At 48.9% G+C, this 24,159-nt stretch overlaps 3 protein-coding genes across 5 annotated transcripts; 2 read left to right on the forward strand and 1 right to left on the reverse strand.

Moving 5' to 3' along the window:
• The first annotated feature begins 5,280 nt into the window (after positions 1–5,280).
• On the forward strand, positions 5,281–13,868 carry kpnb3 (karyopherin (importin) beta 3). The gene is given in 27 exon segments (XM_030085826.1): positions 5,281–5,440; positions 7,284–7,364; positions 8,075–8,257; positions 8,259–8,268; positions 8,369–8,471; positions 8,557–8,653; positions 8,736–8,840; positions 8,977–9,099; positions 9,183–9,303; positions 9,387–9,474; positions 9,630–9,736; positions 9,813–9,937; positions 10,026–10,115; positions 10,231–10,404; positions 10,484–10,702; positions 10,788–10,871; positions 10,949–11,081; positions 11,205–11,326; positions 11,418–11,514; positions 11,600–11,772; positions 11,853–11,964; positions 12,053–12,108; positions 12,190–12,312; positions 12,395–12,614; positions 12,690–12,918; positions 13,001–13,142; positions 13,213–13,868. Coding segments are annotated over 27 exon segments (3,282 nt in total). The 5' UTR covers positions 5,281–5,362; the 3' UTR covers positions 13,300–13,868.
• Positions 13,869–15,597: 1,729 nt separating this feature from the next.
• Positions 15,598–21,520, reverse strand: atg13 (ATG13 autophagy related 13 homolog (S. cerevisiae)). Of its 3 annotated transcripts, XM_030085855.1 has the most exons (18): positions 21,363–21,520; positions 20,425–20,504; positions 20,209–20,289; positions 19,970–20,089; positions 19,732–19,778; positions 19,357–19,497; positions 19,230–19,270; positions 19,048–19,144; positions 18,845–18,952; positions 18,561–18,654; positions 18,275–18,373; positions 17,878–17,961; positions 17,652–17,761; positions 17,403–17,544; positions 17,207–17,284; positions 17,025–17,132; positions 16,774–16,902; positions 15,598–16,689 (listed from the first exon to the last, which is right to left on the reverse strand). In XM_030085855.1, exons 2-18 carry the CDS (start codon positions 20,491–20,493, stop codon positions 16,612–16,614), a joined length of 1,626 nt encoding a protein of 541 aa, XP_029941715.1. In that variant the 5' UTR covers positions 20,494–20,504; positions 21,363–21,520; the 3' UTR covers positions 15,598–16,611. The 3 variants fall into 3 exon arrangements, with proteins under 3 accessions (XP_029941715.1, XP_029941716.1, XP_029941718.1); XM_030085856.1 differs by lacking the exon at positions 18,275–18,373; XM_030085858.1 differs by lacking the exon at positions 17,025–17,132.
• Positions 21,521–21,761: 241 nt separating this feature from the next.
• On the forward strand, positions 21,762–24,142 carry harbi1 (harbinger transposase derived 1). The gene is made up of 7 exons (XM_030085887.1): positions 21,762–21,797; positions 22,295–22,460; positions 22,628–22,830; positions 22,913–23,000; positions 23,081–23,288; positions 23,416–23,591; positions 23,670–24,142. The coding sequence occupies exons 2-7, from the start codon at positions 22,296–22,298 to the stop codon at positions 23,868–23,870; spliced, it is 1,041 nt and encodes a 346-aa protein (XP_029941747.1). The 5' UTR covers positions 21,762–21,797; position 22,295; the 3' UTR covers positions 23,871–24,142.
• Positions 24,143–24,159: the final 17 nt, after the last annotated feature.

The raw sequence follows: 24,159 nt of genomic DNA on the forward strand, positions 1-24,159 counted from the left end.
GAGAAATATTGACTTTTAATACTTCAAACATGCAGCTCGCTCCGTTTTACACACCGACTGTGTTGCTCTTTGGAAACCCTGCAGTGGCCGAGGTTTACCTTTCTGCTGGAGCAATAAAACGCTGCTTACACACAAGTATACGAAAAAAAAAAAAAAAAAAAACGGAGGGGAAAGTCACAGTTTAAAGGTTTCCAGTCACACCCACAATGCATCACCTGCACCTATGTTGACCCTTTGTCATATTTGATAACTTGTGCATCCCTCTGTTTAAATTTCTGTCTGATTTTTGGAGTGTTTGGCTGTTTTGATTGAGCAAAGCATCGACTGTTCTGATGCATTAATCTTAAAAAAACGCAGAAAAAAATTGCTTGAGCTTGAACATCAGCAACTTTAAACTAACAGCAGTGGCAGCATCAGCTTTGAAACACACACCCTGAGACTAGCATGTTATATTTATTGTATTTTCTTTTTGTTATAACAAATGGTATTGTCGGACTGTATGTTAATTTTAAAGGAGTGTAAAGCCGAGAAATAGTGAATAACTGTTTTTCAGGCCCATTTTGAAGAGAACGTCATCATAACTTGCATTTAACGCGGTGTGTTTTTCTGCCTTTAAGAGTCTTAGGATTGAAATTTGCCCACGTTTTAGTGGGAACCCTATAAAGGGTCAAACTGTGTGACATTCTGGGAAATACGGTGTGAAAACTGAGGAGAGGAGGCGCTCAACACACAGATCACTGCCTGTGTTGGTTTTACCTGCGTGAAGCCGTTGTGTGCCCTCAGTCTGACAGCTCCAAAGTGTCTTATTTACACTCTAGATTTGTTTACTTGCCGGTGTAGAAATAGAAAAGTAAAAATGAGCTTGTGGTTCCGTGGAGGCGGATCTTGAGCTCCTTCTCCACTCGCTTCTTTAAAATGTTGCTGGTTTGAAAACATCGACATTGCAGGGATTGTGTTTACTGAAAAATGTAAAGGGAAAAATTTAATTTTGTTGCTCCCACACAGGGTCTAATCCCACAATCCTGCAGGACGGCGTGAGGCCCTGTAATTAATGGGAACGCCGCGGTTTTCTGTATGACTGAGAGCGCTCTCATCCGAGCGCACAGGGAGCCACAGTGTCTTCTGCCGGAGGAGGAAACCTCCAGACTGGCCCACCTGTCCATCACGGGCGCAGCACTCAATTCGCTCTCTTTCTCCTTTTCCACTCCAGCCCGACCTCATGAGAAACGCTGGAGGTCTGTGGCTAACACAGTCAGGCGTCCAGCTTAATGATTTAACGCCACTTCCATTTAGGGAGCCATACGTTAGCGGCAGCGGCGAGGCAGCAGCTCCGACTGGCGCAGAGTTGAAGAAGACTTTAATAAGGTGCTGCACGCTCCAGTCCGATTGTTTCATGTCAAACTGATCCGAGTGGTTTTGTTTTCAAACCATGTCCTGCATTTCACAACCGTAAGATTTTCTGGCCTCGACGTTTCACTGTGGCGTGATGAATAATGAAAGTCTGCAGTGCACCATTTGTTCTGAGTGTCACATTGGTGTGATCGAGGGAGCCTCCTGTTCTTAGTCCCACCAGCAGCAGCAGCACCGGCGTCCACGGCCAACACTGAATGTTTCAAAATAAAGTTTCAGCCTCAAGTCCCACGAGACTTTTTAGTCTTTCACACTCCTGCACAGACCATGAACATTTTGGGCTCCTGGATTTGCAACAACTGTAAAGGACTGAAGAATTACAGGGACAAATAACAGCAGAGCGACACGATGAGACGCGCTTTGTAGTCGTCTTCACCCACTTGGCAGGTGCTTTTGTCCACATCGACTGCGGCTGGAGGCGCTTCAGGCCGGGCGAAAGGCATCATGGGCCGCGCCGAGCATCTGCCAAAGCTCCCAAACGCAAACTCACTGGAAGCCATTCACTGCAGGGCACAGGTGCAGCCTGCCTGAATGTTAACAGTAGGAGCAACGCCTGAATTAAACTCCAAACACACCAAGATACCAAGGATATTAACACTTGTTGCTTGAGAATATTGACTTTTTACGCAGCCCACAGGAGGGGGTTCCCTTATGAAATCCAAACACATGGTTAAAATGGTTCTATAGCTATCCAAACACTGCTTTCCCCTGTGAATCACACCTCTGATTCCACTCCACTGACTTTGGAATGATTCAAGAACAATTTAAGTGAAACTGACCAACAGATTGGGTTTAATCTGAAGCTTCCTCACCGGAAAAAAAAAAATCCTCCAATCATGCTTTTAATATTGGGTATTTGCAGGATTTGATTTGCAGTGAGATGGATGAACCCCAAACCCCCACTGTTTGGGATCCGTCCCTTCTTATGCTTACTGACTGAAATTATACATTGAAGAACATCAGGCCGATCTTAGAATGTTAATCTGAGTGAAGCAGAGCTGTCACTTCTCATATATTGAAAAGCACATCCACAACATTCGCCCTCACCTTCAGAAAACAGTTCATTTCAGTTGAAATCTGGATTTATTTACTTTACGCAATTCCAAAATTCAAAATACACATATTCAGTCATGTTTAATACTGCCTTTGATATTACTGGAAATGCACTGCGTAACAGAAAATAAGTATGAAAGAGTTGTGTTTAATAGTAGGCTGTGTGTTGTTCTCCCTCATTTTTACGAGGCTGTTCTGCTTTTTGTCAAACTTGTTCTTTCTCAAACAAATACTTTTAAGAAACTGCAGAGCCGAATTTAAGGGAAGTGTCCGTCTGCAGAATTCATGAAGGTTTTAGGCTGAACACACTTAACGGAAACTTTGCAAACGTCGAAACTTGAATTGATGAACGGAGTTCTGCGTAAATTCCTCCAGCAGCGCGCGTAATGGAAGGAAGCGCGAGAGGGGGGCTGATTAACGCCACTGTCTCGCCCATTCATTCAACTTAATACATTTAAAACAGCAACGTCTTCAATGTAATTCTCGCTCTTACCTTTTACTCGGTGGACATCTCGCGTTTTCCGGATGATTTGGAGCAGCCGGGCGTCACGGCAGCTGTGGACTGCGCCTCTGCAGCAGGTTCAGCTCACACCGGCAGGGGTGCTGTCCACACACACACACACACACACACACACACACACACACACACACACACACACACACACACACACACACACACACACTGGACAAAATGTTTAGATCAGTCCTCACTGTGACGGCTGTACAGTCTATGTGAATTTTTTATTATTTTTTTTAATTAATGGACCATAATAAAAAAATCATTTCAACCAACTGCAATCACTCTGCAAAGAAATCAAGGCAAACTTCAGCCGGACAGAGGAAAACCTTGGGCTGTCACTGAAACAGAAGGCTGCGGGTGAACATTTCTGGGACATAGCAATGGAACGGACGAAGGAGGAAATCAGCTCATCTCAGACCATCAAAACTTTCCCTGACCTGCAGTCCACCTGCTTCAATCAGGGGAAAAAAAAAATCCATGGGGAAAATCCTAACAGAGCTCTGCTGCCACCTGCTGGACATATTGGTGCAAAGATATTTTAAATATTGAGAAATGAATTGCATCGACAGGCAGGGATGCTCAGGCTAATGTTATCTTATCTTGAGCACTGATATCATTGAATAATCATTTTTTGTGGCCTTTGCTGTGATCAGAGTTGCCCTTTATGTACAAACCACTGGAAATCCTGGCTATTTAATTTTACAATGGTGACAAATCTGTGAGAACAATTCATCGTTGGGATGTTCAGCCACATATAAACAGCTGGAGTGAAATCATATGAAAAATATTTCAAAAGATCTCAAATATAACAGACATTTATTATTGAATAGTGGTTATTTATTTTCTAATGTGCACATTCTGAACACATCAATCATTTCTGATTCTTCTTTGAAGATCATTTGAAAACTGAGTCTTTAATGCACAATGTAACCAAATCAAACAGCATAAGTAGTTTCGATTTGATGAAACAGCTTAAATATTCTGTAAGATTCTAAATTTAGATTGTACCTTCAACTGTCCACTCATGTCTTTAATGATATCCTGTTCTGCAGATGGTGAGATCTTCAAAGCTTTGGCCAAAACATTTTTTAATTTTTATAACTTTTTCAGTGAGTTATTCACCTCTGCTAATCTTCACGCGGCCTCAGATTGGCTCTTTTCATACCCAGTCGTGTTACTGATCAGCTTTTAGGTGAGTTGTGGTGGCCAACAGATTAGAGAACTGGACTGAGCTTGACAGGAAATGTGCTGATTCATATCACACTGCTGACAGGCTACCACTGAGGGTCCCCGATCAAGTCAGCTTAATCCCCGGCTGCTCCCTGGGTGATGCTCTGCAGTCCTCAATTCTCCATGTCTGTTTGATGAATAAAATGGAATAAATGCACGGAAACAATTTCCTCAAAGGGATCAACAAAGTCTCTTTTGTGCAACTTTTGTGCAATGTTTCACTGCGGTCATATTTTAATTGTTTTATCAACTGAAGCACTGATGTCAACATTTTATACCTGAACTGTAAAAGCAACAAAAATACAAGAACACCGTGATTAAATATGTAAATTATTCCATCACGATGTGATTACAGTACAGGTGGTCTGAGAGAGGAGTATCCGGTCCATCAGTGTCTCATCCCTGCCGTGATGTTCTGGCCAACAGCAGTGATGTCTTCAGTTATACCATCTAAGTGGACATGGGAAGTGGACAAAGTGGACCACAGACATACTTCCTTCCTCTGACCGCAACACTATACGTCTCTTATTTCTAAATAGTGTTTGTGCTCAGTTTCATCCTTAATAGTCACGTATAGCTTGCACATATTATAACTTTTTTTTAACTTTAGCAGTCTTATTGATATCTAACTTTCTTTTATATTTATTGTGTTTTATTGTGTGCTGAAAGGCCGCAAAAGAATTCCCATTTTCGATTAATAAAGTATTTCTATTCTATTCTTTTACACAGCTATTAGGAGGATTGCAATGTTGTGATGTTTAATTTGACACTGAGTGAAAGTAATATTAATGGAAATGGAGTTCAGATTGGTGCTTAAATCAAAGTATTCCGTTACTTTCTCCTCTGAATCGTTTTGTGCTTGTTTGTTGTTGATGCGTCGCTGATGCCCGTGTAATAAACTCCCGCGCTTTGGTAATTCGCGGCTAACCAGTCGGAGCAAGACATTCACTTTCTGGCCTCATATTCAGCCAATCAGCGCAGAGAAGTCAATGACGTATCCCCGCTACAGCGCTCTGGACCAATGAGCGGCGGGGAGGTTTGATAAAACCGACCAATGAGAGCGCGGCAGCATTGTGTGACCGAAGCAGGCTCTGCCGGCTACATTTCGCCGCTTCTCCACCCGGCAGCTCCTTTTCGGATCTCACTGCAATGGCGGAACAGCAGCAGTTCTACCTCTTGCTGGGCGACCTCATGAGCCCTGACAACAACGCCAGGAAGCAAGCAGAGGTAAGACGGGGGGCACTGGGGCCGCCTGTGGGGCGGACAAGCCGGGAGAACTGACCCGTTAGCACGGGTTAGCTGAAGCTAACCGCCAGCCGAGCTCTCGCGTCAGGCTCGGTAGCCCACGTGCGATGTGAGGCTGACACCGAGTAACTGCTAGCTAGCGCTAACTACGTCCACAGTGTTGCGTAGTTACACGGTTATAACGCAGAACTCGCAGATACGAGCCGTGTCGTGACGCCGCGCCGCTGCATACGTGCGCGCGCGTGTGTGCGAAGCCCCGTGAGCCCGATCGTCGGGTGAAATGCGCGGATATGTTGGGTAAAATCCACAGCTGACCGGTGGAGGGGGGCGGCACTGAAGTTAGTTTCCCACAGGGAGCCTGCGCGTCACCGTTGAACGAAAAAGTTAAATTGAACTTAATCTACTCAAGTGATGTTTACACTGTGAAATCAGACTGTGACTGTTTCTCTGTCATTCTGATAAGACGACCAGTCGCCCACGGCTCCAAATGGTTTGAGGGTTTGGTGATTGATTTTACTGCAGGGATTTAAAACACGGATGGGTTTTGTGTGGGGTCTGTCACTAAGCATCGAGCAAATATTCTCGTTGATCATATTATAGATGGCAATAAGTCCATTGGCCCTAGAGATGTCTGAACACTGATTTAAACAGCCCCTCTCATCGTTCTCCTTAAGAAGCAACCAGCCGGAGGCGAGCTTTAGCCGGGCCAGCGGCATGAGGGAAGTAAGTAGCATCAGGCTAAGTCGCAGCTAAAGTGTTGCTAGTTTTGGTTAGCTACCAAGCTAGCGCAGATCACGGTGGCTTAAGGAATAAAGTCGGGTATGTCCGGGTTAAATGTGGACATCGATCCTGCGGGAATCGGCGCGCTGGTCGCCAGCCGGAGCGGGAAGCGTTGCTCACGGAGCCGGTTCATTCATAGGGCGAGCTGGGCTGGCAGCACTTGCCCGATGGCCTTTAGTCGTTTTCACTGAAAGTCACTCTCCCAACACAACTATTACAAACGCGCACTTCCTGTCCTTACTCGGCTTCACGTTCCCCGCGAAGCTGATTGCCTCCCCCCTCCCACTCAGACCCCACGGACGCTCGTCTCAGGCCGTCCCCGCACACAGCGGCTGTGTTTGGGCTGCTGGCCCCCTTCACTCTCCCTGAACCTCCACATTTAGCCTCATGTCGCGGCAAAGCATTGTTGCCAGTTCCCTCCCCAGCAGCCGACTTTTGGATGAGATGGTCCAGTCTTATCACGCTCCCCCCCCCCTTCACTCTCTCTCCCCCCAGCAGTCAGCATTTTCTTTATGAAACACAGACTGTCTGCCGGGATGCTAAGCTCATTGGAATTCATCCTTTATTGAAACTCTATCTTTTAGCCTTGCACACACAATAGGAATTGATCCTGCTGTGAAGGACTCAAACCCAGATTGTCGCGTCAAGAGGCAGACAATGCTGATCATTGATAGGTGTCCTGATCTGGTTTACCTCGGTTTAAGCCACAGTGAAGAGCGAAGTGCAGTGAGATGGTCTTCAAGTTTTGCAGCAGCCAAGCTGGGGTGGTCTGAAGTCTGCAGGCTGAACAGGGATTGAGTTGTCAAGTAGTCAACAGGGGGGGCTGGAAAAGATCTTGGGTGACTTGTTTGGTGAATACTTGAACCGAGCCTGCTAACTGAAGTGGTCATTCCAGTTTCAAGCTTGACTTAACAATTGGTCTCCTCTCCTCAGCTGCTGTAGCAATGCAGCCTTGTTGTTGGCAAGACTCTGCTGCTTTGCCCAGGTAATGGAGCACTCTCTCACAGATGGAAGTTGTTTATCATTGTTCTTTCCTTCTTTGCAGGAGACATATGACACAATCCCGGGGCAGACCAAGATCACGTTCTTGCTGCAGGCGGTCAGAGATGCGTCAGCTGCAGAGGAGGTTTGTACATGTTACACTGATGTATTTACAGCATGGCATGTCCAACCAGTCCTGCCTTAAGACACCCCAAAATTGCTGTTAGTTATATTTGTTGGCTTTTCCTTATTTTTTTTTTCTTTAATTCATCCCTGACTCAGGTTTAAATGACAGTAGAAAACAAAAAAGTTTTAGGTCAAATGTCAAGTTCAGGCCATGTTTTTAAGGTTGTCCATCATGGTCATGGGCGATCACCAAAGCTGTATGTCATAGATGCCATGTGAAGAATGCCGTGCCGTCACCACATGTGAGGCCGAGCCACAGCCCCACAGAGGAAGCTTGTTATGAGTCACACTTTGGCATTTGAGCAATTAATGTTTACGCTGAATCCCGCCAGCTGCCGGCTTCCTCGTGCTTTTCCTCCGTCTCTTTACCTCAAGGCCGATATTTTTAGAGTCTTGAAACGGGAGCAGGCGGAGAGGTGCTTGGTCCGTGGAGAGAATGACTCTGCTGTTTAATGCTGCCAGCCCTGGTCACCATGGTCTCGCCTCGTTAGGTTGACCACTGGCTGAAACGGTTCAGATCAGCAGTGTAACGCTGCACAATCGGGCAGCGTGGTTTTTATTGAGTCTCAAAATGCATCAGCAGGGAGGCTGTCACGATAAACTGATGGCATTCAAATGAAAGGTGTAAATCTGGGCGTCGGTTGTGTTGAAACCTGTTCTACTTCTCAGGTCAAACAGATGGCAGCCGTGCTGCTGCGGCGGCTGTTGTCCTCGTCCTTTGAGGAGATCTACCCAGGTCTCACCGTGGAGATGCAGACGGCCATCAAGACGGAGCTGCTGACCAGCATCCAGCAGGAGACCTCGCCAAACATCCGCAAGAAGGTCTGCGACATTGCAGCCGAGCTGTCTCGCAAACCTCATTGGTAATCTCCTCCTCGAGTCTCCCGTCTGAAAGTTTGTGGAATACTTTGGTCTCGTGACTAGAAAGCAGAGTGTGATATTGTGGCCGTTCATGTCATCCAGATGATGATGGGAATAACCAGTGGCCAGAGCTGCTCAAGTTTCTCTTTGACTCCGTGAACTCGGACAATGTTGGCCTGCGAGAAGCTGCCCTGCACATATTCTGGTGAGCTCCAGTTACACGGCGGTCAGAAACTTTGTTTTTCTGCGGACGCACCAGTGGCTGATGGACGGACTTGCTTCATTTTTAGGAACTTCCCAGGAATCTTTGGCAACCAGCAGCAGCACTACATGGAGGTGATCAAGCGCATGCTCGTGCAGTGCATGCAGGACCAGGCAAACCCGCAGGTGACGGCCATTAGCATGTTGCCGACGCAGTGCTGAGTGTCCAGGCGGCGACTTTGACTCCCGTTCTTCTCTTTCAACGCAGATCCGCACCCTGGCGGCTCGGGCTGCAGCGTCCTTCGTTCTGTCCAATGAAAGCAACACGGCTCTGCTGAAGCACTTTGCTGACCTGCTGCCGGGCATCCTGCAGGTGAGACTCCTCACCGCGGCGTTGGAGTTTCGCCAGTCTGGCCGGAGAGTTGCACTGGCGTTCAAAGTAAACTGATGCATCCAGAGAACTGGGTAGTTTCCCCATTAGCAGCACCGGCTGTTTTTGTTTCAAACAGGCGGTGAATGAGTCGTGCTACCAGAGCGACGACTCCGTGCTCAAGTCCTTGGTGGAAATAGCAGACACGGCACCGAAATACCTGAGGCCTCACCTGGAGCCCACGCTGCAGCTGTGTCTGAAGGTAGGCCTGAAGGACGCCAGAAGATGATTTGCACGTGTTGTTTGGAGACTTCTGCGACCAACATCACTGCCGTCTTTCCTCAGCTGTGCGCCGACACAAACCTGACGAACATGCAGCGACAGTTGGCTTTGGAGGTCATCGTCACTCTGTCGGAGACGGCGGCGGCCATGCTGAGGAAGCACACAGCCATCGTAGCTCAGAGCGGTGAGGACCGTCTCCAGCTGCTTGCTCCTGGTCACACAGCGACGGGTGGGAGCGTCCAGGTCATGGTCTTGTCGTGTTGGTAGTCCCCCAGATGCTGGCGATGATGGTGGACCTTGAGGACGATGAAGAGTGGGCAATGGCTGACGAGCTGGAGGACGACGACTTCGACAGGTGCGGCCACACTTCAATTCCCTCCAGCTGTTGAGTTTCCACTGATCCTTCCTCAGGGCTGAAACCTTTTTGGCTCAAGTTTGTTTTTCTTGATATCTGATCCATTGCTCAATCAAAGGTTTAATAAAGGCGTGGACTCGTTTCTTTCTCATCAGTAATGCTGTGGCCGGAGAGAGCGCTCTGGACAGGATTGCGTGCGGCCTGGGAGGGAAGATCATTCTTCCCATGATCAAACAGCACATCATGCAGATGCTGCAGAACCGTAGGTGGATTTTTCCGTGGCTCTCGAGCTTCTTGTGGAGTGGATGTTTGGCACTCAGACTTGCCTGTGTCCTCAGCTGATTGGAAGTACCGCCATGCCGGGCTGATGGCGCTGTCTGCCATCGGCGAGGGCTGCCACCAGCAGATGGAGGCCATCCTGCAGGAGATCGTCAGCTTCGTCCTGCTGTTCTGCTCCGACCCTGTAAGGATAAGTTATTTTAGGAAACGCGGTGCATATTGAAGGTAATTGGCGGGGGTTTGGTTTCATTTGGTCTTGTTTGTCTCTGCAGCACCCAAGAGTGCGTTACGCTGCCTGCAACGCTATCGGACAGATGGCCACCGACTTCGCCCCGACCTTTCAAAAGAAGTTCCACGATAAGGTACCAGACTTCTTCCAGTTGTTTTTGTACGCTGAACAGGATTCGAGCATGACGGCTCCAGAATGTTGATCTGACGTCGCTGAAGGTGCTTTAAAGAGAACTGTTGATCTTTAAGGTGATCTCAGCCCTGCTTCAGACCATGGAGGACCAGAGTAACCCTCGGGTGCAGGCGCATGCTGCCGCCGCCCTCATCAACTTCACCGAGGACTGCCCCAAATCGCTGCTCGTTCCATACCTGGACAGCCTGGTGCAGCACCTGCACGTCATCATGGTCGCCAAGCTGCAGGAGGTGAGAAAGAAAAGTGTTGACGGTCGTCACTTCAGCGCTTCTGCACAGAGACTTGAAACTGCCTCTCTCCGTCCCCCAGCTGGTCCAGAAGGGCACCAAGCTGGTCCTGGAGCAGGTGGTGACGTCCATCGCCTCGGTGGCGGACACCGCGGAGGAGAAGTTCGTGCCATACTACGACCTCTTCATGCCCTCTCTCAAGCACATCGTGGAGAACGCAGTGCAGAAGGAGCTCCGGTTGCTCCGTGGCAAGACCATCGAGTGCATCAGTCTCATCGGCCTGGCTGTGGGAAAGGAGAAGGTCCGTCTCGACACATCTGGACGGTCGCGGTTTCACCTAAAACCCAAGCTCTGTGGTGACTGACGTTGCTCCTCCCTGTTCTCAGTTCATGCCAGACGCTTCGGACGTCATGAAGCTGCTCCTCAAGACCCAGACAGACTTCAGTGACCTGGAGGATGACGATCCTCAGGTAATGAAGCCTCGAGCAGGACTTCAAACCAGCGATTTCCCCGCTCTGTTACGTGACTTTATCCTGTCTGTGCTCAGATCTCGTACATGATTTCCGCCTGGGCCCGCATGTGTAAGATCCTGGGGAAAGAGTTCCAGCAGTACCTGCCGGTGGTGATGGGCCCGCTGCTGAAGACGGCCTCCATCAAGCCTGAAGTGGCCCTCCTTGACAGTAAGTTCTAGTTTTTAAGATTTCAAAGACCAAAAACTGCCAAGTGATCGGTGCAGTGCCTGTAGCATCACAACTGTAAAACCTGTGGGTCAAAAGCTAAAGAGATGCGACATTGTCCTGCAGCCCAGGACATGGAGAACATATCGGAAGACGACGGTTGGGAGTTTGTTAACCTGGGAGACCAGCAGAGTTTCGGCATCAAGACGGCCGGCCTGGAGGAGAAGGCCACTGCCTGCCAGATGCTGGTGAGCAGAAACGCAAACCAGCATCAAGATTCCACGTTGAATGTGAAATGCTGAATGTTCAGTGACTCTCGCTGCTTTCCCCCATCAACAGGTTTGTTATGCCAAAGAGCTGAAGGAAGGGTTTGTGGAGTACACAGAGCAGGTGGTGAAGTTGATGGTTCCTCTGCTCAAGTTCTACTTCCATGATGATATCCTTTTCTTGGAGGGGTTGGAAAGCTTTAATGCAGTGTAACTTTCAGACTGACAAAGAGTTTGTTTCCTTATCTGGATCACGTGTGCGCGTGGCTGCAGCGGAGTCCATGCCGCTGCTGCTGGAGTGCGCTCGGGTTCGAGGGCCCGAGTATCTCACGCAGATGTGGCTCTTCATGTGCGACGCCCTCATCAAGGCCATCGGCACGGAGCCGGACTCGGACGTCCTGTCGGAAATCATGCATTCGTTTGCGAAGGTAGTGAAGCTGATGGCGACGCTCGCTCGCCCCCGTCTCCTGGTCACGTTCCTGTTGTGACTGTTGCTCTCTGTCTGAAGTGTATCGAGCTGATGGGAGACGGCTGTCTGAACAATGAGCACTTCGAGGAGCTGGGCGGCATCCTGAAGGGAAAGCTGGAGGAGCATTTCAAGAACCAGGAGCTCAGACAGGGTGGGGTCACAGTATTAACCGTGGACGGTTTGCTAGTGTGCCGTGTGACGTCGCATGATCCTAACAAACATGCTGTGGTGTCTCTCAGCCAAGAGACAGGATGAAGACTACGACGAGCAGGTCGAGGAGAGTCTACAAGACGAGGTAACTCCCGTCAGCCTCGGCAGGATTCAGCTGTGAGTGTAGAGTGAGGGAGGTCCTCACAGGCTTGTCTCTTTCGTTCAGGACGAGAACGACGTGTACATCCTGACCAAAGTCTCCGACATCCTGCACTCGGTGTTCAGCAGTTACAAAGAGAAGGTCCTGCCGTGGTTCGAGCAGCTGCTGCAGCTCATCGTCCAGCTCATAGTAAGCCCCGCGCTCAGTTGAGCCGTAGATCAACTCCGATTCCCGTCGGATTGTCGTCTGACGCGCCCCGTCTGGTCCTCAGTGTCCCAACAGGCCGTGGGCGGACAGACAGTGGGGTCTGTGCATCTTCGACGACGTGGTGGAGCACTGCAGCCCCTCCTCCTTCAAATACGCCGAGTACTTCCTGCGGCCCATGCTGCAGTCACTGTGCGACACCAGCCCCGAGGTCCGGCAGGCGGCCGCCTACGGCGTCGGCGTCATGGCTCAGTTTGGAGGAGAGAGCTACCGCCCGTTCTGCACAGGTACGGCTGGACTGCTCTTCCTCTGCCCGTCGCTGGCCGGCGTCGTACCGACACCTCTGTGCGTCGTTTCTGCAGAGGCCCTCCCGCTGCTGGTCAGAGTCATCCAGGCCGCCGACTCCCGCTCCAAGGAAAACGTCAACGCCACGGAAAACTGCATCTCCGCTGTGGGGAAGGTCATGAGGTTCCGGCCGGAGTGCGTCAACGTCAGCGAGATCCTTCCTCACTGGCTCACCTGGCTGCCGCTCAACGAGGACAAGGAGGAGGCCGTCCACACGTTCGACTTTCTGTGCGACCTCATTGAGAGGTAGGACGCCACCTTCTGACCCCCCCCCCCCCCCCCCCAGCGACAATTCAAGACGCTCTGTCTGACCGCGTTTTCTCCGCAGCAACAATCCCATCGTCCTCGGCCCGGACAACTCCAACCTTCCCAGGATCTTCCTCATCATAGCAGACGGCGTGGCGAACGAGTCGGTCAAGAGTGAAGACGCCTGCAGCAAGCGGCTCGCGAACGTCATCCGTCAAGTGCAGGTGAGCCCCGGCCGACGCCACGGAGACACCGGAATGTGATTGGTGGGCTAACGGCCGTGTTGTCCCCCAGGGGTCGGTGGGACTGTGGACGCAGTGCATGTCGACGCTGAACGTGGCGCAGCAGAAAGCCATACAGGATCTACTGAACACCGCCTGAGTCTGCACCCCCGGTCACCTCCCCGCTCTTACAAAAAAAAAACAAAAGAAGCCTGTGAAGAAAAAAAGTCGAGGTCCTGAAGACTTTCACCCCGTATCTGAGGAAGTGGGAATCAGAGTTGTCCCTGTCCGGTTGCTCCACTTCCTCAGCCCAGACGCTCCCAGTCATTCCCCGACCTGTGACTCGTCTCGCCGTCGCCCAGAGGGATTCATTCACCAAGTCGCCCAACATGTACTCATTGGACAGTCAGGCTCAGAGGGGCCATCGTGGGGGAAGTGGGGACAGGACATTCTAGAGGACTGAGCAATTGAAAGAGGTAGAAATGTGCACTCTGGGCAATCACTGCCTGTGTCCTGTGAATTTTCCTTTTTTTTTTTTTTTTGTATTTTTATTTTCTTGTTCCATGTCCCCAGTCTGCCCTGGGGGGGGGGATTCCCTCTGTCTGCCTTAGCTCAGAGGGTGTATTTCGAAGTAATGGCATGTTCGTTAAGTGGCTAACTCTAGAAAAAAAAAAAAAAAAAAAACACATAGCTAGGAATAAAATGTCCATCATCGCTGTCAGGGAGAGGTAACAATGATTTCAGCAGCTTTCCTCCATAGCCTTTCAGACTGCTCACAGGGAAAAATGCTCGAACGGTTCACAGCCTCTTCTCGCTCGCAGCCTCACGGCGGGGGTTCTCTGAAGAGAAGCGCTATAGTATGTAGTCAGTTCATAGCCATGAAGTGTGTGTCTGTCAGAGGAGTGCTTCCTTACCTGTCTGATTTTGCCCCCCTTGCAGTCCTGCAGGTATGTGATGGAATTCCAGAAAAATACCAACAATAAAACCACATTTGAGAATTCTCAAATGTCTTCTTCTGATTTATAGATGACGGCTTGTTCTCAGAAGCGAGCCCGGGTGCAGTAAAACACACTCTGGTTCTGCTGTCTGACCAAAAGACAAACCGGTGGTTTATGGCTGACGCTACAATGCAGCGATCAGCACAACCCGTTTAGATCTGTCACAGAAGTTTACATTCAGTTTTACAACTAACTAATTTCAGAAAGGTTTCAATCCTTGTAAAGAATACATCCTGACATGGAGCATGTTCTGATCAATCCGCATGTTTATTTCAAACCAAAGTAGCTGTATGGGACGCGTCGGTTACCGAACATCTCGGGCTGTCCGAGGAGGTTGAAGCTCCGGCTTCCTCTTCAGATCTTCGGTCCAGGAGCGGCTCAGTACTTCAGGTCTCCGCTCCTCCCCGGACGGTCTGGTCGCAGCTCCATGTTGAATCTGGAGCAGAGATGTCAGCGTCAGGACAGATGCACATCAGGAAATCCAGCTGTTGGTGCAGTTTTACCTTGTAAAAATATCTCTCTTAAATATGTGGTGTCATACTAAAACATGGGCTACTTTTTCCAAAATGTTTTACAACATCCCAAATATAAAGCCAATGTTACTCGGCTAAATTACAGTAAATACATTTGAACTCAGATTGTTTTCCTGATGAAAATGCAAAGTGCGTGGCAAAAATTGAAAATCCTACCAAGTTCCTCTTGTTTTTTGTCAAAATGTCTCATCTCACTTGGTTTCAGATCAATTCAGTGAATATTTCAGCAAGACGGAGGGATTTATTTAAAGAGCTGTCAACGACCAAATCCACCTGTTCTGCTGGCAGATTGTTCACTTACTCCAAGTTAAAACAGATCTTGCTGAAATATCCGTGAGGTGACTTTATGTCGAATCAAGTGGGACGAGAAAACACTTGGTGACATCTGGAGTATTCCCGGGGTAACTTTAAACAGATGTTTTGACAGTTTATTGTTTCACCTGTGGCTACATGCTAACATGCTAGGCTAACATAACAACAAACGGTAACGTTGCAACTCTGAACATGACGCAGAATAGTTTCAAAAACTGAAACCACACAGCATTTTATCTTACCTGGGTTTGTGAAGTTTTTGACATTTATTCAAGGTTATTTTTCTTGCAATCTTGTGACTTCCTTTTTCTCCCCCCTTTAATTTCTCAAATTTTCCACTTGGAATTTTGTTTGTTGAAAGAGCTCAAATGTCACCTCCCGTCCTCTTGAGCCCTGCGTTAAATATTTCCAGTTTTTAATTTTTATCCCTGCGTTAAATATTTCCAGTTTTTTACTTTTACCGGTTTGACAGACTCTCCGTGTCGCTCCGCTGCTCCCAGCCTTTTCATTCACGCGCCTTCTCTTCTTCGTGGCTTCGTTCCGCCTCAGGGCGCGCGTGAGCGGCCTCCAGCGGCCACAAAGTGAACTGCACCCACTTCACAACAACAGACATCGGTCGGCAGAAACCAGAGCAGCCATGCTTTATTTTTGACATCTACACCAACAGAAAAAAAAAAAAGTCAAATTAAAGCTTTTAAACCAACAGTCGCGGTGTTTCCTGTCACCTCCTGCAGACGGCTACAGACACGGGAGCTCCAGTCTATCTGGACACTAATGCGACAAACCCCACGGCCTTGATGAAAGCCAACTTTTGGTTGAAGTGGTCATTTTTGCTGCAGCAGTTCGCCACAAAAAATGACCAAGTTTCATCAGTTGAAAGGGTGGGCAGATCTCAAGGATGCTGCTTCGATCAGGTGTACTTCTACAACTAATTGCTTTAGCATGGAAAGGTGTATTTCCTGTACAGATGAGGGCTGCTGTTTATTTGCTTTGAATTCCAGAAGGGCTGACATCCCCAGACCCGCTGGGAAAGGAGGGCAACACTGTAAGGCCATGTTCAACTTTCTTCCAAGTCCAGCTTTCCCTGATGACACTTCTGGATCGAAACACAAACCGGACTGGCTTGACGTGTCGGGCAACATTACCGATGTTTGACTCGGATGTGATCAGAAAGGCCGTGATGTGGCGGGAACCTTCACAGACAGGAAGCAGAGGGGTGAAAGGGCGGATTATAGTTCAGTCAGAATACCACTGATGTGCTTGGTGTCCTTGGATTTGCATGGCTGTCTGCAGGGACAGATCCACTGTGGTCTTCCGATTACACTGATGACAAGAACAGGCTTGTGCCACACAGAAAATAGATTTTCAGCTTGATTACCACTTTCAGACCAGAGGAGGTGTGTGTGTGTGTGTGTGTGTGTGCGCGCGCCAGTGTCAGAGATAATACAGTATTTACAGCGAGGTGGATGATCTGTACAGGCTGGAGGGGAAAATATTGGACACATGGTGATTTAGTCTGTTTCTCACAGGACGAACTACAGCAGAGCCTCCAGTCGCTCCGTCTCTGCTCCTCATTCATTCATTCTAGTGTGCATGTTTTCACAGAAAGTCCCGCTCTTCTCTCCTGATCTACTGAAGCATGTCCACAAAAGCATCGAACTCGTCGATGTTTTTCTCATAGACGCGCAGTTTCTCCGGCAGCGAGTCCTGCAGAGAGAGGACACAGATCAATGTTTCTCCCGTGTGAGACGACTCGGTAACGTTCTGGAAGAGAAAAAGAAGTTGTGGTACCAGGTCTTCAGCCATCGACTGCGAGCTGACGTTCAGTGAGAGGCTGGTCAGCTGTGGGGGGTTCTGAAACTCTCTGTAGAAAGTGCCCAAGTCCATCGGCAATAGGTCGTCTTTCGAGAAGGCTGGACGCTACAAAGAGACACACGCGGGGATTCAACGTCACGGATCATCGTTTACAGACACCGATGTGAATGTTGAGTCACGGATGGAAATCTGGATGAGAAAACTGAGGTAAACGTCAAAGTACATACAAAATCAACCATGACAAAGTCGTCCTGCTGCCCCGACCCCTCCGAACTCTCCGAATGGAGGCTGGCCTGCAGGGGCGACGGGCAGGGAGGGGACTCTGGAGGACGCACCTGGACCGGGACACAACGCATGAGCAAAACGACAAGCATGCAGTGAGGCGCTTCCACGGCCACGCTCCAGTTACCAGGGGGTCGCTGTCATCCGACTCCAGGATTCGGGGAATTATTGCAGCGAAGGGCACGTCCAGACTGCCTGCTGTGATCTACACACACACACACACACACACACACACACACACACACACAGGTTCAGGATCAATGAGGGACAAAAAACAAACAAACAAAAAAAAACTACAGAACGTCCAGAGCTGTGAAACGTACCTGAGTGCTGGGTTTGTTCACAAAGGCGCCGACCTTCCGCGTGAACGTGTTGAGAAAGTCGATTGGATCCGAGGGAGAAACGCTCCTCCGGCCGTCGTCCCTCCTCCCTTCTCCGCTCTGCGACAGGCCGTCGTCTTCGCCACTGGATGGACGTCACGAAGCAGAAGGGCCACGTAAATTCAGCAGAAAAGCGGCTTCGCTGCAGGAGGAGGGCGGGAGAGCGGCGCCGGGCGCGACGAGGACGCTCACCTGCTGCTGGGCGTGTTGGGCGCCTGCTCCACCGCCAGGTGAGCATCGGCGGCCGGCTGCGGGGGAACCGGGGCCGACGCCACGCCGCCTTCCTTCCCAGCATGCAGCACCTGAAGACCACGATCACCATCAAACTCCACACACGGACGCCTGCACGGCTTCTACTACACAGAGTGAACGAATGAACGAATGAATGAACGAAGTGGTGATCTGACTGGCGGGTCACCTGGTTGGGATTGGCAGCAGGGGGACAAAGCTCGGCAGCGCCGACCGGAGCTGGAGGCTGATAGGACAGCCGGGACGCGTACAGCTGAAGAGAGAGAGAGAGACACACACACACACACACACACGCAGATTAACAAATGTGGAGGATTTTAAAGGTCCGACCACACGGTGTCACACGACAGGAACACGGTGAGAAGCTTCGCTGCCGCCGAACGTGAGATGGAAGATGGAGTGAAGAGCAGCAGACTGAAAACTACAGCGCATGGAGACGAGGACGGCGGCAGAGGAGCAGTGAATTCACACACAGCGGACGGAAACATGACGGCGCATGCAAAGGGAGAACGCCGCTCCGGGGAACACACACTCACACACTCTTTCAGAGGCCCGAGAGAACTCACTGTGTGAGTGACAAGTCCGGGAGCCGCTGGAAGCTGCAGGCTGTCCAAGGGGAGGGGCTTGGACAGTTTAGAGGGCGACGGACTCAGTGTACACACACACTGATAGAACGCAAGTGCACACACACACACACATACACACAGAAAGGTCAACGTCAGATCAGAGACAACAGCAAAGAAGAAGGACAGAGGGAGAAAAGAGAGAAAGGGAAATGAAAAACAGGTGTGAAAACGGAGAAAAGGAAGTCACAGGATAGAAACAGAGGCAGGACGGGGGGCATCCTGTTACCTGAGAGGGAGGGGAGGTGGAGAAGGAGGTGGTGCACACCTCCTGGGAGTCCTGGACTCCTGCAAACGGCCCTCCATCCTCATCATCCGGAGCTCTACACACACACACACACACACACACACACGAGAGGCAGGTGTAACTTAAACATACTTGAAATCTAAAGAGAAATAAGCCACACCCCTCCACCGTGTGTGTTTAAACGCTGCGCACACTTGACCGGAGCCGTGAGCAAACAGTTCTAAACTCAAAGCCAAGCGCCTGCTGTCAGAACTCTGCCGACTCACCTGTAGTTGCAGGGCTGGCCCATGTTTGCGGGACGCTGCCCACCGCAGGGAGGATCCACGAAATGATCCACGATGATCCCCATGATGGGAGCCGACCTTTCAAACTGCCTGCAGGGGGCAACATTCAGCCAGTTAACGCACGGGCAGATCCACTGGTGGTTCCTTTGCAGAAGATTTAAAAGGCATCTGTTTGTCCCAGTTACCTGTTGGACATGAAAGCCAGGTTGGTGCGGTAGGCACACGAGAGCGTGACGGTGCCCACAGGAGTGCCGACCACTCCGACGCGCACCGTCTGAAAACCTGGAAAACACAGAAACGTCCTTATCAGGTTTCAGCAGAGTCAAAGAGAAAAAGTAAATCCACTGGGCTGCTGTGCTGCAGTTACCTTCTCCTAAGCCGTTCAGCTGGACTTCCCCGAAGTAGATCCTGAAAGGAAGAGTGATGGAAATAAGGGGACTGCGTACAACACGTCGTACATTCTGAGAAAGAGCCAAACAAACAGCTCAGGTCACCTGTACAAAATGACGTAGTCGTGGCCCTGCTTCCTGGACAGTTTATAGGCAGGCGTTACTCTGGTGATGGCCAGCAGAGACTTCAGGAGGACAGACAGACGATTATAAACGGTGTAGGACACCTTGATGTCCTTATCGCACCTGAAGCACAAACAGAAAACACAGTGACTCGTCAGAATCCTGCGGAACAGGGCTATTTCAAACAACAAGTCAACTTCAGGAAGAAATACTGCTCATGTACTCAGAAGGAAACGGCTACGAGAGTCTGCTGTGGATTAAAATGTGGCAAATGTTTCCAGCAGGATGTGGATGGGCTGCGTTGGTCTTCACAATAAAGGAGAGGATGAAGCCTTTCTGCATTAAAATTCAACTCACTTTTCATTCATTTCCAAGCACCATGTTTCTAACTCCATCGAGTCGCCCTGAGGAGGACAGACAAACAGAAGAATCAGCAGAGCTTCACCGTTTCATCCAAAAATCCTCTCATAACCCGGCTGGAGACAGACGGAGCAGTCATAAAGCCTCTGTCGTTGGAACGGTTTGGGGAGTTACGGACTGTTTTCCAGATTCATGAAAACAAAACCCATACAGCTATTCAGAATTTTTGATGTACCTCTGATGTCTTCAGGGAGATCTCAACACACATGGAGCGTCCGATGCCGGGGAGCTGGCCGGCCAGTGCCTTCTTCGCTTCATGAGTGACCTCTGGAATGTCTTTGATGGCCAAATTAAACTGGAGGAAATGAGCATAATGACAACAGTTATTTTTACAAAGAATTCTACATATGTGTGAGAAAATATAGTGAAAATTAAAAGCAAGCATTAGTTATACGTTAAGAACCAGACTGTTACCCAATCAGAGCCAGTCGGGGATGACGATGAGCGTGTGCAGATTTTCTCACCGAGGCGAGCTTGGACTATCACCTGGACAGTCTGCAGATGAAAATAAAAGCAGCAACATAAAAAATAGGCTTCTGAACCTGGTATATTTTAGCTTTCACGCAGAATGGCCTGAACAAAAAGCACCTCCATTAAGGTGCCATCAGATCAGCCACAGCAGTTTCTTACCTTCAGTGCAAAGAACTTAATAAATTTGTCTAAATCTTTTTTATCCTGGGGGCTGAGGTCACTGTCCATGTTGCCACGACCTGCAATTACATGGAACATCCTGTGAGGAATGTCTAAAATTATATTACAATCACAATGTTTCAGTGAAACTAAATAATTAAAGGGTGGGAACATTTTTGAGATGTGCTACTGCCATTAAATTCAAAATTACCCAGTGCTTTTCCTCACAATAATGCCATGTCGAGATAGGTGTGCATAGATCATTTATTTTGTGCATATGCATTCATAGAACGTAGATTTATGTATTTATATTGATTACTTACAAGGGGCTTATAAATAGTGTATATTTGTGCATGTGTGTATGTACGTATGCACAGATTGGAAAATTCCAACAAATATAGTTTTTTAGATATATCTGTCGTTTGTATTTAGTATCTTTGTTCTGATATCTCTGTAATGAAACAATGAAAATAAACATGAACAGCAGGACGATATGAAAAAAAATACACAAATAAAAACAAGGTCGTGATAGGAGCAACCCTGATAACACGTGTGGTGCTTAATTTATCACTTTATACCTGGAAGCAACAGCAAACATAACAGAAAGGTTGTCTATAGATGTTATAAAGAGAAAACACAGTTTAGCTGAGCTGTTTACAGTCCAGATAGGAAGTGTCTGTGAGGCTAGGTAGCAAAGTGGGCCTCCACGTTGACATCAAACTGTCTGCATTGGATTCCGAGGTCATTTCAACCAACACGACACTGACAGCGACCCACGACACTCAAATCTTACGCTATAAATACACACTGCGAGGTGTTTTCTCGTATGATCTTCAATATTCAACTAAACGGGGAGACTCGCGTTAGCCTGTGGCTAATGCTAGCCAGCTGGCCAAACAGCGCACGCCTGAACAACTGCACAAAACAGCGGTACTCACATCAGCTGTTCACCAAACGACGAGGGTTTCAGTTAGATGAAGATGAGCTCAGTTTAGATGACACAACAGCGCCGCGAGGCATAAACATATGTACGTTTAATTCAGACGTGAAGAACGTAAACAGACACTTCTGTGTTTATCTTCCCCATGTCGACGTGTTTGGATAGCAGCAGGTTAGCACACGCACTTTCCTGTCATTTGGCTGCAAAAGTATGTCAAACGAAATACCAAGAAAATTCTTTAAAGTGTCCCTTCATAAAATAAAATCTTATATTTAATGACAAGAAAATCCAACTCGCGCTTGATTTTGAAATAAATGACATTTAGAACATGCCAAGATTTTTTTTAAAAATCTGTGTCGAATCTGCGCCTCCGGTTCACGCTCCATGTTTTCGAGGTTTGTTTTTGTTGATCCACAACAGCACTTCTCGAAAGGTATGAATTTTAGTCTTAATAACTTAATAACGCGTATGCAGCCGCGTATGCTCTCCGTTTGCTTTCGAGTTGCCCTGCAAGATGTATCTCACGAGTTATGTGCTGAAACAATTATCACTTTTGCTGAAATAAGCTGCGATTTAAGGCAATGTGATGCTAGCTAGCGCAGTAGCTGGACTGGAGCCAGTTGCAGTAAGAATAGTTTAATTGTTTAGAGATTCACAGAGTAAGCCCAAACTGCCGTGAATCACAAGTGATGCAAATTATCCAAATCATTTGTGTTAAAATGAATGCCATTGGAAAGCACGTGTTTTCCCTGTGATACATTTTTTTTTACTATTATATCACTTCTTTCCACCACGTTTTCAAATATCCCTTTGTAAAGATTAAAATGCTTGAACATCTTTCAAAAACCGATGGAAGTTTATTGATTAGTTTATGTAAAAACTGATCCAGGTGATATGGATGCCTGTGTGTAAATGTTTTGTCCTCCTCAGCATGGCCATTCCCATTGCCATCCTGGACTGTGACCTCCTCTTACATGGTCGGGGACACAAGACCCTGGACCGCTTCGATCTGGACTCGGTGTCCGATGAGTTCCTCCTCACTCAGTTTGGCTTTCCTCGAGAGTTTATTCTCTACCTGGTGGAGCTACTCAGAGAGGTGCGGAAAACACGTCACTGCAAAAATTCACACAGTGAAATAAACCGTGATACCAATAGTCCAATCATGAGCATGGAAAAAGTCAAAGGTCACGAGGCCTTTGTGACATTCACATCGCAACGAGTCTTTTAATCTTGGTTGTTTTCCCTTTCCTTTCCTTGCGTCAGGCTCTGTGTCGACGGACCCAGCGGTCCAGAGCCATCAGTCCTGAAGTTCAGGTGTTGGCCGCGTTGGGCTTCTACACATCCGGGTCGTTCCAGACCTCAATGGGGGACACGATCGGGATCAGCCAGGCGTCCATGTCGAGATGTGTGTCCAATGTGACAAGAGCGCTGGTGGAAAAAGCTCCACAGTTCATCACTTTCAACAGGTAGAATCCAGTGTCTTTGTTATAGACGATATTAACAAGAAGTGGAGAAATTAAATGAGTAATTATCATGTCTTTCAAACAGGGATCCCTCCTACAAGGAGGAGTCCTCTCTGGAGTTTCAGAGAGTTGCAGGATTTCCACAGGTTCTGGGGGTGTTGGACTGTGTTCAGGTGAATTACACAACATGTTCATGCGTGTGCCGCTGTCAGTTTCTGAAAGAGATGACATGCCACGCCCTCTTCTTCCCCAGGTTGCCATCAAAGCTCCGAACAGCGAAGACTCGTCGTATGTGAACACGAGGGGCTTTCACTCCGTGGCCTGCCAGCTGGTCTGTGACGCCAGAGGCTTGTTGCTGAGCGCGGAAACGCACTGGCCGGGCGGGCTCCAGGACACCGTCGTTCTGGAACGATCTGCTCTGTACGAACAGCTGCAGGACACCACGGAGGGCTGGCTGCTGGGTGAGACGGTCGACCAGCAACAAATCAACCCGCTTCAGGAGTGGGAAAATCCCCAGCTTGTGTTCTGATTGTAACATATTGATCAATTTGGGCAGAGGGAATGTGACTGACAGCGTTTCTCTCGCAGGCGACGGCCGTTACCCTTTAAAGAGGTGGCTGATGACGCCGGTGGACTCCCCGGAGTCTCCTGCGGAGCTCCAGTATAACCTGGCCCACACCGTCACGCATGAGATCGTCGACAGGACCTTCCGAGCCATCCAGACCAGATTCAGATGTTTAGACAGCAGCAAAGGATACCTGCAGGTCGTCCACACACACACAAACCTGGAGCAGTAATAGTGACGGAGGACAACAGGTTCACTGCTCTTCTCCTCTGCACAGTATTCTCCAGAGAGGAGTTCGTCCATCCTGCTGGCGTGCTGCGTCCTCCACAACGCCTCGCTGCAGCTGGGGTTAGACGCCTGGACTCTGGAGAGGACGGAGCCCCTCGTGCAGCCCAAGAGCCTCAACCAGAGACCCGAGGACCGCGACAGCCAGGCCGAGGAGCTCCGGCGGCAGCTGATACTCAAACACTTCAGCTGAACCCGAGCGTCGGCGCGGGAATCCTTCCGGAGTCCCGTCTGAAGCAAGAGAAACCCTCGGACACTCTGGTGCTGATGCAGTTTTTTAATATTTTGCTGGTTTCTACTCTACGGACTATACTACGGTAACATAGTTATATATGGAGTAACATGCAAGACGCTATACAACAACAAACCCAGACAACATCACGTCCCAACACACTTCAAATGACTCGACTCCCAGGACAGAGCTTCATTATTCCCTCAGAACATTCAGACATTATATCGAAGCGGGAAAAATCAAGCACCTC

This window comes from Salarias fasciatus (assembly GCF_902148845.1).
Source record: "Salarias fasciatus chromosome 23 unlocalized genomic scaffold, fSalaFa1.1 super_scaffold_20, whole genome shotgun sequence".
NCBI lineage: Eukaryota > Metazoa > Chordata > Actinopteri > Blenniiformes > Blenniidae > Salarias > Salarias fasciatus.

Excerpts from the sequence above, each read along its gene's own strand:
- atg13 (XM_030085855.1), bottom strand. The coding sequence starts at position 20,493 with ATGGACAGTGACCTCAGCCCCCAGGATAAAAAAGATTTAGACAAATTT. Across the intron at positions 19,779-19,969 it reads TCTCCCTGAAGACATCAGAG|GGCGACTCGATGGAGTTAGA; the intron begins GTACATCAAAAA and ends TGTCCTCCTCAG. Across the intron at positions 17,962-18,274 it reads CCGGACTTGTCACTCACACA|CTGTACGCGTCCCGGCTGTC; the intron begins GTGAGTTCTCTC and ends CTCTCTCTTCAG.
- harbi1 (XM_030085887.1), top strand. The coding sequence starts at position 22,296 with ATGGCCATTCCCATTGCCATCCTGGACTGTGACCTCCTCTTACATGGT. Across the intron at positions 22,461-22,627 it reads TGGTGGAGCTACTCAGAGAG|GCTCTGTGTCGACGGACCCA; the intron begins GTGCGGAAAACA and ends TCCTTGCGTCAG. Across the intron at positions 23,592-23,669 it reads GCAGCAAAGGATACCTGCAG|TATTCTCCAGAGAGGAGTTC; the intron begins GTCGTCCACACA and ends TCCTCTGCACAG.